The sequence below is a fragment of the Eumetopias jubatus genome, unplaced genomic scaffold (assembly GCF_037043125.1).
Source record: "Eumetopias jubatus isolate StellerSeaLion01/CBP00866 unplaced genomic scaffold, mEumJub1_p1.0 scaffold_8, whole genome shotgun sequence".
Taxonomy (NCBI): Eukaryota; Metazoa; Chordata; class Mammalia; order Carnivora; family Otariidae; genus Eumetopias; species Eumetopias jubatus.
Genome location: NW_028274814.1, coordinates 10,690,082 through 10,702,860, shown reverse-complemented (window position 1 = coordinate 10,702,860; position 12,779 = coordinate 10,690,082). Strand labels below are relative to the sequence as shown.

At 45.9% G+C, this 12,779-nt stretch overlaps 1 protein-coding gene across 1 annotated transcript in view; it reads left to right on the top strand.

The window, feature by feature from the left end:
• PDSS1 (decaprenyl diphosphate synthase subunit 1) overlaps positions 1-12,779 on the top strand; it is a 44,297-nt gene that overhangs the window by 20,970 nt on the left and 10,548 nt on the right. The window contains exons 5-7 of the mRNA XM_028114190.2: positions 3,138-3,279; positions 5,371-5,482; positions 5,581-5,690. Of these exons, the coding sequence (XP_027969991.1) occupies positions 3,138-3,279; positions 5,371-5,482; positions 5,581-5,690 (364 nt within the window). The remainder of the gene's footprint in view (positions 1-3,137; positions 3,280-5,370; positions 5,483-5,580; positions 5,691-12,779) is intronic.

Below are 12,779 nucleotides of genomic sequence, written 5' to 3'. Positions count from 1 at the left end.
CTCTTCCTCTCCCTCTGCTCCCCCTGCTCGACCCCTAAAAATTAATAAAATAAATAAAATCTTAAAAAAAAAGACTTCACATTATGTGTTAGTGTGTATAAGGGAAAACCAGCATTTTACTTACATTGCATGTCAGCTGGGTAAAGAGTAGTGGGGGTGGGGCATGTCATTATCTTGTTCCACCTATTTTTGTCTGTGCTTGAAATACTCCATTATAAAAATTTTGTGGTAAGTCTAACGAAGGGGAAGAAACAAATGTCCTGGGGCTGCCGAATCATCCCAGACTCGTGCAGGTGTGAAGTACAGGGGACACAGCCAACTTTCAAGCCAACGGCCTCCGTTTCTCATGCTGTCTTGCTAGTCTGGCTTTTCTTAGCACCTCTGGCAGGAGCCAGGAAAGTGTGTCAGCTCTCCCAGTAGGAAGTGGAAATGGTGCCCAGCTTTTTGAAGGCAGGACTCAGTTTGGCACTTTGGAGATCTCATCTTAAAGACAGTGTGAGAGTGTTCTGTAATACGTAAATTTTGGTTCCAGCCATTACGCTGTGCTGTGGAAAAGCAGTGGCAGTTTTTCCCAGTAGAAGGCGACACACATTAAAGCTTAGTTGTGTGGGAAGAAGGACATCAGATACAGTTAGAAGGCATCTAAAAGGTGATGTTTATCCCACGTAGGGGCTATGTCACGGTGCCAAGTAATGTGCTGAGCAAGAGTCCCAGTTGCACCAGTCAGTAATTTGGCCATGTGAAATGGCCTTTCTGTGTACATCTGGTCTCTGAAATTTCAAAATACTTGAAGAAATTTTTGTCTTTGTTCTAATATCCTCAAGTCATAAAAATTCCAGTGTCTCAGTGAGCGCTGCCATTTCCCGGCAACCTCCAGGCAGGAGCTCCTGTCTGCTGACGTATTAGTGATAATAGAGGTGGGGTCCCCCTGTTAGGAAAGCATGAGAACCGTTAGGGGCCCTCACAGCTGCTGTAAGGTAAGTTCTGCTACTCACCACTAGGCAGTGTGTATTAGACCAAAACGCCATTGAGAAGATATCCTGAACGGTAGCCTTTATATGAAACGCCTGTAAGCGTCTACATTTTCCTGTGCATTTGAGCTCAAGTAAGATAGGGTCCAACACATTCACCTGAAAGATATTTGAGATCCAAGCCTCCTGGTGTGGGGTCTGTGAGTGTCTCACCAAGGGCTTCAGAAGCCCTCATAGAAGCCCTGGGAGCGTTCATCTTCTCATACCCTGGCATGGCGTTAGAATTCGTCCCTGCCGTCTACCGCTTTACTTCTCCTGCCTCGGAAGAAAGTGGTGTGATCTGGAAGGATTTAGAACTGTCACAATTGTGACAGATTAATAAATAATGGGCAGCTCTTCACAAGTGATTCTGGGCCAAAAGAAGTTGGAAGGTTCTGGAGTTTCATTCTGAAATCTTAGTGGAGCAAAGTTGCCGGCAAAGCACCGTATTTTAAAATTATATTTAAAGCAAGATCAGAAGACATTCTCCAGGCTGATTTAGTGTCTAGTTAAATACCAGCGTCTTTTATGTACTTGCACTTCATTTTTCATTGCTTTCTGCAAGATGTGAGGAATTAGAATGAGCACTATCTTTTGCAGACATTCAGACTAGATTTTTTTTTTTAAGAAAAAGTCCTATTTCAACATCCTTCTGACTTTCTCCCCTCTAAGACATAGCGTGATGATATTTGAAAAGTAAGCCATTGGAATAAGTGAAACATTTGGTGGGCATGTGTTTGTTTAAGTCAGACCTGTGTATTCGGGTGAGAAAATTCCATTGGTTATTTCCCCAATTTGATTTTCTCCAAATTTAGTTTTTAAAAATGCCCATAGAGGGGCAACTGGGTGGCTCAGTCGTTAAGCATCTGCCTTAGGCTCAGGTCATGATCCCGGGGTCCTGGGATTGAGCCCCGCATCGGGCTCCCTGCTCGGCAGGAGGCCTTCTCCCTCTCCCACTCCCCCTGCTTGTGTTCCCTCTCTCTCTCTGTTGAATAAATAAAATCTTTAAAAAAAAATAAAAATGCCCATAGATGATGATGGTGATAATGATGATGATTAAAAACGAACTGGGGCACATTTTCTTTTAAAAGCCGTAAACCTCACACCCATATATCTTCTTAAGAGTTCTTATCCCGAATATTGTATTATAGTTGAAAAGAGAAGTTTCAGTTTTCTTTTTTTTAAAGATTTTATTTATGTATTTGTCAGAGAGAGTGAGCGCAAGGACAGGCAGAGGGAGAAGCAGGCTCCCCGCTGAGTAAGGAGCCCAGTGTGGGGCTTGGTCCCAGGACCCCGGGATCATGAGCCGAAGGAAGACACTGAACCGACTGAGCCACCCAGGTGCCCCAAGAAGTTTCAATCTCTTTTTTTTTTTCTTCTTTTTTTTTTAAGATTTTATTTATTTATCTGACAGACACAGCGAGAGAGGGAACACAAGCAGGGGGAGTGGGAGAGGGGGAAGCAGGCTTCCCACGGAGCAGGGAGCCCGATGCGGGGCTCGATCCCAGGACCCTGGGATCATGACCTGAGCCTAAGGCAGACGCTTAATGACTGAGCCACCCGGGCGCCCAAGTTTCAATTTCTAATGCAAAGGTTAAACGTGGATTGGAAGACAGTTTTGGCCAAAATTCTATCTTGGTTCTTGAGGTCTTCTTCCTAAACATTTCATTTAACACAACGTTAAAAGCTTTAAACACAATGACTGTTGGTTCTTCAGTACACTTTTCCACATTGCTCCTTAACCTGTCTCCCCATTGCTCCCCTGAAACCAACTCCTAACCTGACTTAGACCAACTGCCCAAGATGCCCAAGATCATGATTACAGGGCATAAAGTCGATTCTTCAGCCTGACGGCCAGACTTCTGGGCCATTTTAGCCTTTTTTGTTGTCCTACAAATTCTGAATGTGCTGTGTGTACAGCAGAATCTTGGCCAGGTATCTCACGCGTTTTTAAAATGTTCTCCAAATGATAGAAATGGCTCTGTAGGGAAGCCAAAGTGTTTATACAGTTTCTCTTAGAGAAATAAAATTCTTTATCCTATATCAGATGTCCAGTTTGCACAAGATGATTGCTGAGAAGGTTATAGGCGGCATCTCTGTTAAAAAGCATTGCTTTCTGTTAATTAGAGACGTGCAAGCAAGCCAGCGCTCCATAGCCTTGATTGCAGAAATGATCCACACTGCTAGTCTGGTGCACGATGACGTCATTGACGACGCGAGTTCTCGGCGAGGAAAACACACGGTTAATAAGATCTGGGGTGAACAGAAGGTATGGTGTTTTTGTTTCCTTTTCATCTTAGCCATTCACACGCTCTTCGGATTGCATTTACTTTTCAGATTTGTCTCATTAAAAAGTAAAATGTGCTTCCTCAGATGCGGCCTTCCAACTTCCAAAATAGTATTCACGTCTGTGTACATACATGTGATAATAGAGGAAACCACAGAAAAATAAGCTTCGTATTTCTGGTTATTCACAGTTTTATATAGAATTCCTTTTGGTTATAGGGAGAGGGATTTTTGTTACCCAAAAAGCATATTTTTGTGAGGAACCATACATTTTACTTTGGGGCTCAGATTACTCAAGTTCAGTTTAATTCTTTAACCGTTTATTGACTGCCATGTGCAAGAGTATCATGGCAAGGAAACAAGTGAAGCTAAGACATATGTGTGTGTATCTTAAATATAGATACGTAAAAAAATATACACACGCATATACAGTGAAAATTATACATTTTTAAATACAGGCTCTATAATTGGGTTTGGTTCATACTTGTGTATTTTAAAGCATATTTCCCCAGTATTTTATTAGCATCTCTTGAAGGGGAAGTGGATTTTGCCTAAAGATATTTAAATCATGGGATTTAAAGCCGAGGGAACGGCACTGAGCGAATGAGCAGGAAGACATGCAGGCCTTTTGTTCGGAGGCCTCTTTCAGCCTGAGACTGGTCTGCCGGGGCACCCCACCTGCCAGCCTCCTCCTGCCCCCGCCCCCACCCCCGCCTCTCAATGGGAAGTACTTGTGTTTCCAATAAAAATCCATTCACACACTTACCTCCTCCAGGAGCCCTCGGTACCTTGCCCGGGTTCCAGCCCCGTCTGGTGGCTTCATCTTCATACGCTGGAACCTTTTGGCCTCTGGGATCCCTGGGGCCAGGAGAGGAAAGACACAAAGGCCTAGAGATCCAGAGCCCTAGTGATGGAGGGGAGCTCATGATGGAGGGGTGCTCATAATGGAGGGGTAGATGAGGGATCCATATATATCATCATGGGTACAATGACTCTATAAATGTTTATTTATGTTTATGTCGAGATAATTTGTATAATATGTTATATAAAATGCTTAATAGGTAAACATACTGAACACTAATTTTAGATACTAGTGAAAAGACAAAAAAAGTTAAAATGTGATGTTGAAAACTATGAATTATAATTTCTATGGAATCTAGCATTTATAATTTATAATTATACTACTAATAATAAAACTCAAGCATGTCTTTATGCAAATGGGTATGATTACAGGGTATAGTTCAGTTATATATAATTTATAACAAGCTGTAAGTACAGTATGGGCATCTACTCCCAATCTAAAGAAGATTGGAAAAATATTGATTATCTAGTGTTCACTACAGAAAATTTTGTCTAGGAACGAGGGGCAGGGTGTACAGCACAAAGAACACTGAACTTGGAGCCAGGATGCCGAGGTTTGCTTTTCACTGAGAAAAGCACGCGTTGTGCCAGGTGCTGGGCTGTGCCGAGCGCCAGCCGAGATGACCCCCGGCCCGTGCCGTCAGGGAGTTCGGTGAAGAGGGCATCAGTGGGTGACGACAAGAGCATGCCCGGGGTGCCGCGCACAGCGCACAGAGGAGAGGCATCTGCAGACTGAGGGATCCCGGTGGACTTCCTGGAAGTGTCACCCGAGCTAACTGTGCAGCCATGTCTGCCCAGCGAAGAAGGGGAAGGACTTTCTGAGTAAGAGAGACAGTGAGTGCAGAGGCACAACCGCATGGCTTAAGGCAAGCGCAAGTGTTCCAGCACGTCCGACCCAGGGGCCGCTGGACTCTGGCGGGTTCAGGCATGAAGCGAGAGTGTGCGATGCCGTCATTCTCCAGGCCTTCACTTGCCCTGCTCTGAACCGGGGGGAAAGATGGGTAATCTCTGGGAACCGATCCAGTGCCAGTGATGTTCCGAATCTGTAACTGATTATTGCACGGACTCCTGCTGAGGACGAGGCAGGGGGGAAGACTTGGGGCCAAGATGACCCCTCGCTCCCATCCCGAATGTCTCCTCTGAGGAGCCAGCTCCACTGTGGGCTCCACTGCGCTGATGCTTTTCTCCAAAAGTTTCTTTTCTTCTTTTCTAGGCTGTTCTTGCTGGTGATTTAATTCTTTCTGCAGCATCTATAGCTCTGGCACGAATTGGAAATACAACTGTGATATCTATTTTAACCCAAGTTATTGAAGATTTGGTGCGTGGTAGGTTAATTCTGACTTTTCTTCTTTTTTATTCAGTCCCCGTCTAACTAGCCAGGCGATCAAGCCATATCGCAAATGACCCCTTTCTTTCTTTCTAGGTGAATTTCTTCAGCTAGGGTCAAAAGAAAATGAGAACGAAAGATTTGCACACTACCTTGAGAAGACCTTCAAGAAGACTGCCAGTCTGATAGCCAACAGTTGTAAAGCAGTATGTACGTTCTGTCTTTGTTCAAGTTAAAAAAAAAAAAAAGCCTCATAGCTCTTTCTTGGGAACTACTGTTCCTGGGGAACATTTCACTGGAGAACCTTAAAATAGTAACCAAAATCCCATGAGGTCATTGAGAAAAGAATGACATCCCCAAACAATGGACAGCTTCTGCCATGGGGTCCATTTTTGCGGTCTTCTGTTGCTAGGCAGACATTCACTTTTCATCTTTCCTCCCAAGAGCAGAATCAGAATAAGCCCTCTGCACTGGGTCTGATCTCCAAACTGTGTGATGTTTGCAACAACTTCTCATAAATAATTTCTTTCACGATTGTTGTCCCATATGCCATTTCTGACATTTTACCCTGAAAAAGTGGCAAAGTGCTGTGTTCTTAAATTCACTGTTTGCCCAGGAGAAAATGCCGATTAGGGTGTCCTAGTGTCCTTTCTTATGAGTAGTAGATGCTCCCGGTCTTTTTACATGATACATAAACGAGCCATTTTTCAGGGCACCCAGGTGGCTCAGTGGGTTAAGCGTCCAACTCTTGATCTCAGCTAAGGGTCATGAGTTCAAGCCCCAAAAGAAAAAAACAAAACAAAACAAAACCCAAGCCATTTTTCTTCGGATATAAATCAAGTGTGAACCGTAACTTTTTCTCTCCCTGGCCTTCCCTCCGCTCTTCTTTTTTTTAAAAGTCTGTATTCTCCTGAGTCTGTAGACTACAACATGTGGTATTCAGTGCTAGCCCCTAAACGAGAGCCGGTTCTCTCCATAGCATTGCTCATCTGACCGGCTGTCAGCCTAACCAACGTGGCAGAGACGAGTCCTGGGCAAGCACTAGCTCCTTGCGATCAAAGCAGCGACAGCGGGAGCCCTCCAGGGGCAGATGTACATTGCCCTCATGCGCTCTTAATATTCCTGCAGTTAAAGAGAGCTTTTCCTCGGGCCTCTCCGGTGAGAAAGGCCCCTTGCCAATAGTGTGTCAGTTCTGAAAAGTGTCAAGAAATGGATAATTGTGAGTCATAAAAGGATGAGGACATTTTCTTTCTAAAAAGACGTAATGGAAACTCTAAGAAATGTGAATTATGTGGAACGTGCTGGCCATGATTTCAGCCATTTTTGTCTTTATTGAAAGGGCCGATATTTTATTTCCAAGGAATTCCAGGTGCGGTTTTTTAAAATAGAGAGATGGATGAAAATATGGTAGACACTAGAATGCTGAATAAAAGAATGGCTGATTTTAAAAGGGGGTGCCATAAAGCTGTCACAGGAACCCTTCGTCGACCATCATACCTCTGATGGTCAAAACATCCATGAAGATGGAGCGCCAGTCTCATATGGCACGCTCGGGCGCTCGGTGGAGCTCACAGATGGTCTCACAAGCTGCAGATGGCAGTGGGAAGCACTGCAGGCTGGTGGGGCTGTTGGAACTGGACACGCTGAGAGTTGTTCACACACAGTGGACATCCCGTAGGCACAGGGCCGCAGTGCCCCATGAGGACCAGGCAGGTGCTAATGCCCACAGTGATCAAACCCTACAAAGGGCCAAGGAGAAGGACCCGAGGCACCAAGGAACGCCTGGATTGTGGTCCCTCTCCTCTCTGTTTGGGAAGCCAGATTTGTTCCATTACAGCACACGTACTCATTTATAAATTGCACCTCGTTCTTCACAGATTAGCAAGGCACCAGTAGACATGTATATTAACACGGCTCAGCCCTTTTTAAAAACGAAATGCTTTATGCTATCCACTAGGAGGCATGCTGGCGTCATCCCACAACGACCCACTTTCTCTGTGATTTATTCCTAAACCCCAGAACTGGTAGAATAATAAAGCAAAATCATAGTGTGAGCGTTCTAAATAAAAGATTCTATATTTAAGTGCCTATGGGTAGAAATATTCCAGAGGTGTTACATATTCAACATGGCTATTTTTATACTCCTGGTATTCAAAATGCAAAGACATGTGGGGCTCCAAAAGTTCATGCAACGCAAACTAGAAGTGCCAAAAAGAGGGAATACAGAGAATTTAAACATCAGAATTATTACGGAATAACTAATCAGAATTTAAGATGTCATAGGAACTTGAAGGATATTGAGCAGCTTATAATTTATTCTGTTAAAGACACCACCACCACCACCCCCTTAACCACTCCTTGGATTTTTAGTAGAAATAGTATAAAATCTAAGAGAGGGCTATCTAGGATTGTTTTAGGACAGTGGCTGATACGAAAATAGTAGTAATATTTTTAAATGAGTGTTATTTATTTGTATACATAGGCAGAATACATTCGAGCCTCCCAATGAAGGCCATGATTTGTTCCCCTAGAAAATCTGATGGGAATGAGATCTGAGAGGTCCAGTGCCCATCCAGTGTTAGTCAGTCAGTGGCTGAGCTGGGATTCGAACCCAGAACTGGGCATGGTAATCCTGCATTCATTTGGTTTTCTTTTTTTTTTTTCTTTCTGAATTTCTCCTCTCTCCAGTGCTGCATAGGGCCTGGCATCAATGGGCTCTCTTCCTGTTACTTTATTTTCAAAGCCACGGTGCGCCACTACAGGATTTTGTTCTGTGGCTCGTATTTGCAGAACACTGACTTTTGGTACGATAGTCTTACCTAATCTGCGGATAGACCTTATTCCTATTTTGCCAACTGTCATAATACTGTCATAAGAAAGGGAGAAAAAATCTTCCAGTTCAGGATCCAATCCAGGTTCTCGTGTTGCATTTAGCAGTTGTGAATCTTTAGTCTCTCCGTCTGGAACAGTTCCCCGGTCCGTCTGGGTTCTTACGTTCCCTTAATATTTTGAAGAGCACAGGCCGGTTATGTTGTTGAGCCTCTCGAGTTGGGTTTGTCTGCTACTTCGCACACTGAGATACAGGGTATGCATTTGGGGCAGGAAAACAGAAGGGATGCCCCTTCTTGGTTCGTCGTGTCCGGGGGCACATGTCCTTTTACTGGTGATGTTCACTTTGATCACTTGATTGCGGTGGTGACTGCTCGGTTTCTTCACTTGAAAGTTACTGTTTTTCCCTGTCTGGGAAAGTATTTTGAGATTATGTAAATCTGCTTCTTACCAAACTCTCCAGTTTTCGCATCTACTTACGATGCTTTCAACTTAGTACCACGATGGTGGTGAATGACGGTTGTGTGAATTCTGTCATTCCTTCTACACCACGCTTCTCCAATAGAGTAGATCTTCTATTTTAAGGACGATTTTATCTATATGGACTCTTACATTCTTATTCTATTGCTGATAACCCTTTATGTTTATTTATTTAAATGCTGAAGTATCCTCTATTTGGCCAATGGGAAAGGCCCTTTAACCTGGCTCCTGTGTCTTGTTAATCCACCCCCTTCATTCTTTCCGCACTTTAATTTCTAGCAGGAGTTGTTCCAGGCTCATCTTGCCCTTCCCAGCACTGGGATTCATAATTTCTCCAAGGAGCCCTATTCTTTCTGGTGGAGAATGGTATTTAGAAATCAAGATCCTGCCCTAGGTACCACTGGGCCCTCCCAGTGGACAGAGCTAGGAGATTTTAATATGTGTATACGTGGATATGCATCTATCTTGGTCTTTTTATATCCCATCTATGTGTGGTGTTTATTTATTTTTATAATTATATAGTTCTTTAAGATTTTATTTATTTCAGAGAGAGATGGGGGGTTGCAGAGGGAAAGGGAGAAGCATGCGGGGCTCAATCCCAGGACCCTGGAATCATGACCTGAGCTGAAGGTATACGCTTAATGACTGAGCCACCCAGGTGCCCCTCACCTGTGTGCGTTTAAAACCATGAGGTAACCACACGATTCATTATTTATTCTAGCATTCCTTCTTTCCATACAGTTGACCTTTGAACCACATGGGTTTGAATTGCACGGGTCCTTCTGTGCGGGTTGTTTTTAAATAAATAACAGTATAGCACTGTGAAAGTCCTTTCTCTTCCTTACGATTTTTCTAATAACATTTTCTTTTCTCTAGCCTTATTATAAGAATAGAGGATATAATACATATAACCACAAAATATGTGTTAATCGAATGTGTTAATCAGTGAGACTTCTGGTCAACAGGAGTCTGTTAGTAGTTAAGTTTTTGGGGAGTCAAAAGCTATACCTAGATTTTCAACTGCAGGGGAGATGGGGGGTGGTGTCAGCACCCCTGACTCCCATGGTATTCAAGGGTCAACTGTACTTGTAACTCCTTTCCCCAAGAGTAAGAAGCTTGGGTCCTATTCTCCCCAATATATTTATTTGCTCAATCCCCTAGAATATATATACCATAGGGGCTTAAAAATTGGTAACTTCCTATCTCTGTTAAAACAAAACAACCCTAGTAATTCAGTATGTGTTTATAGCTCCTTTTGTCTTTAGCCTGAGGATGATACAATCAAAGATCTGTATTCAAAAGTTATCTTTCACCCCTTTTCAGTGTGGTTACATTATTTTTTGAAATACAGGTTAGGTTTGTTTTTTTTTTTCTTTACTCCATTTCAGGGCTTCCCTCCCATTCTTAGGGATTTTGTGTTTGGGGTTGGAGGCTGCTGTCGTTTCGAGTGTATGAAACCATAACAAAGCTCCGCGAGTCAGAACCGTACGGCAGGTGGCTGCCCGCCAGCCCGGCCATCCCCACTCGGCTCCCCACCCTCTGCCCCCCCCCCCCCCGCCCCCGAGGAACCAGGCTCAGTTTCCGCTCCCTCCTTCCTGTCTTTCTCGTTACACAAATGAACGGACGCACAGGCCCGGGGGGTCCCCTTCTCTCTCACAAGGAGAAGCACGCGCTACTCCCCCCTTGGCACCTTGCTTTCTTCGGTTAGGGATATGTGAGGGAGAGCATCCCGTGCTCTGTAGCCGCTCCGCGTCTTTTGCCCACCTTCTAGCGGGTGTTTGGTCCCCACCCCCCGCAGTTTTAAACAGCTCTTTATATAGTAAGAATACGAGCTCTTGATCTGTGATTTTATGTTGCCTATGTTCTCCCCCAATATTTTCAGTTGGTTTTTGACAACCTGTTTTGATATTTGTAACGTAAGAATGGAGCTCCAGTAATCTCCACTGTTTTTTTTAATAAGTAAGACACAATACATATATGTACGTCTTACATGGTGGACGCCCGCACGTCAAAGATAGAAACACCAAGTGCCAGGCGCCTGCCCGTGCGATCAGGACCGGCCGCCGCCGCCTTTCCGAGACAGGGCTCCGGAGAACGTTCCAGGAGGTGCGGCCCTTCCCCCACAAGAGGCACGACGCGACCTGGCCGTGGGCCTGCTTCCCACAGAACGGTTCGCTGAGCTCCGCCTTCTCTGCCTTAACCATTCCCTGCCCCCCCCACCCCCGTCCGGAAAGACGCGGGGCCTGTGACCTTGCTGGCCGTGGAGGGACAGCCGCAGGCCGCCCGTCCGCAAGCTGGGGGAGCAGGATTCTCTGCGGCCGGTGAGGACTGGCCTTTACACCGCGGTCGCCGAGCTCGGAGCGGAAATGGCCCGTCCCCGCCCGCGAAGCTGGAGGCGCCCACGAAGAGCAGCTCCCGGCCGCGTTAGCGCGTGGGAACGAGAGGTGGCCGGTGCGCGCCGACCGCTCGGCCGTGGGCGTCCTCGGGCACGTTACTTGACCTCTTCGGGCTTCCGTGCGGCGGAGTGAAGTGACTAAGAGAACGGTCTCTGGAGTCAGACCTCTTGGGTTCAAAATCTGATTCCGCCATTCCCCAGCCCCCTGACGTCTGGTCCGCACTCTCCGGGCCTCCGGGCCTCCGGCCTCCGGGCCTCCCTCATGAGTCCGTGAACACGCGGGAAACCTCAGACCAGGGCCTGCGCCTACTGGGAGCTCAGGCATTGTTCGCTCTTGTCAGCCATCAACCACAGAAGAAATGCCTATGGGACGTTGTGAGGTTTAACTAAGATAATGTAAAGTGCTCATCCTAGCCAGGTGCTCCACAAATTTTAATCCCGTGAGTTTAGAAATAGAATGGAGTTTTTAAATGTCTTTGACTTTTCAGGAAGGAAGCTGGCACTTCGGTGCCGTTTTGTGTTGAGGTAAGTAAGTGGACAGGAGGAGTGCCCTGGGAGTTTCCATCAAGAAAGGGGGTGTCCTCGTGTTCTGAGCTCAGCGCCTCCCCGGCTGCCCGAATCTCGTCTGCTCATTCATTCAGCCAAGTTGATGGATATCTTCTTGACTCTTGCCAAAGTTTCTAAATTGTGTCGCATGTGGTCTCCTAGGTTGGAAAGAGGACTCCCTCCCTGTAGCAGTTCTGAGTTTATTATTCACTCAAGGAAGTGGCCGCCTGACCTTTCACGACACGCACATTGTCATCTGAGGGCGTGCAGCCAAACGTGACACAGTCACAGGCCTCCTTGCGTCATCAAAAACATCCTCAGGGCTGAGCAAATAGTGGGATCTGGCTTTCAGTAGCCGCGGTGCATGGGCACTGCCCAGCTCCGGTTTGTGCGTCCAGGGGATGAGGAGGAGGATTATTAGCAATAATCGCAAACATCTAGTGTTATAACCAGATGTCAGGCACTGTGCTGAGGTTTAAAAGTAGCGTGACATGCATTCCTTACAGCAACCCTACGAGCTAAGTGCTTTGGATCCTGCATTTTACACAAGGGGAAACCGAAGCACAGAAATACCAAGTAATACACTGAGATCACGTGGTGTCGCAAGGGGCGTAAGTGCGCCCCTAGCGGCCCGACTGCAGAGCGCCCGGCCAGGGGGCCGCGGAGGCCGCGACCGAAGGCGGAAGACCCGGTTCTGCATCATCAGTGACCCACGGCAGGCAGGACACCGATGCCATCTGGCTTTCTCGTGCACTCAGTATAGACATTTCCTCTCCAGTGAAGTCGATGCCGCTCCCCTGCTCCCCCCTTTTGATTTTTACCCAGCCTTTGTTTTCTAGAAATGTGGCAGGACCTGCTTAGCATGCTTAGCAGAGCAGTGGGAAATGCATTCAAGTGGCCAGTGGCGGCTAGGTTTTTTTGAGTTTTAGAAAGACTTAGAAGTCCTATTTCTCTTCAACTGAAAAGGGTGGGGGGGGGGGTCTTTTATGTAGCTAATTACTTCTTGCATAAGAAACAAACAGTAGGACCAGTGAAGACCCTTTGC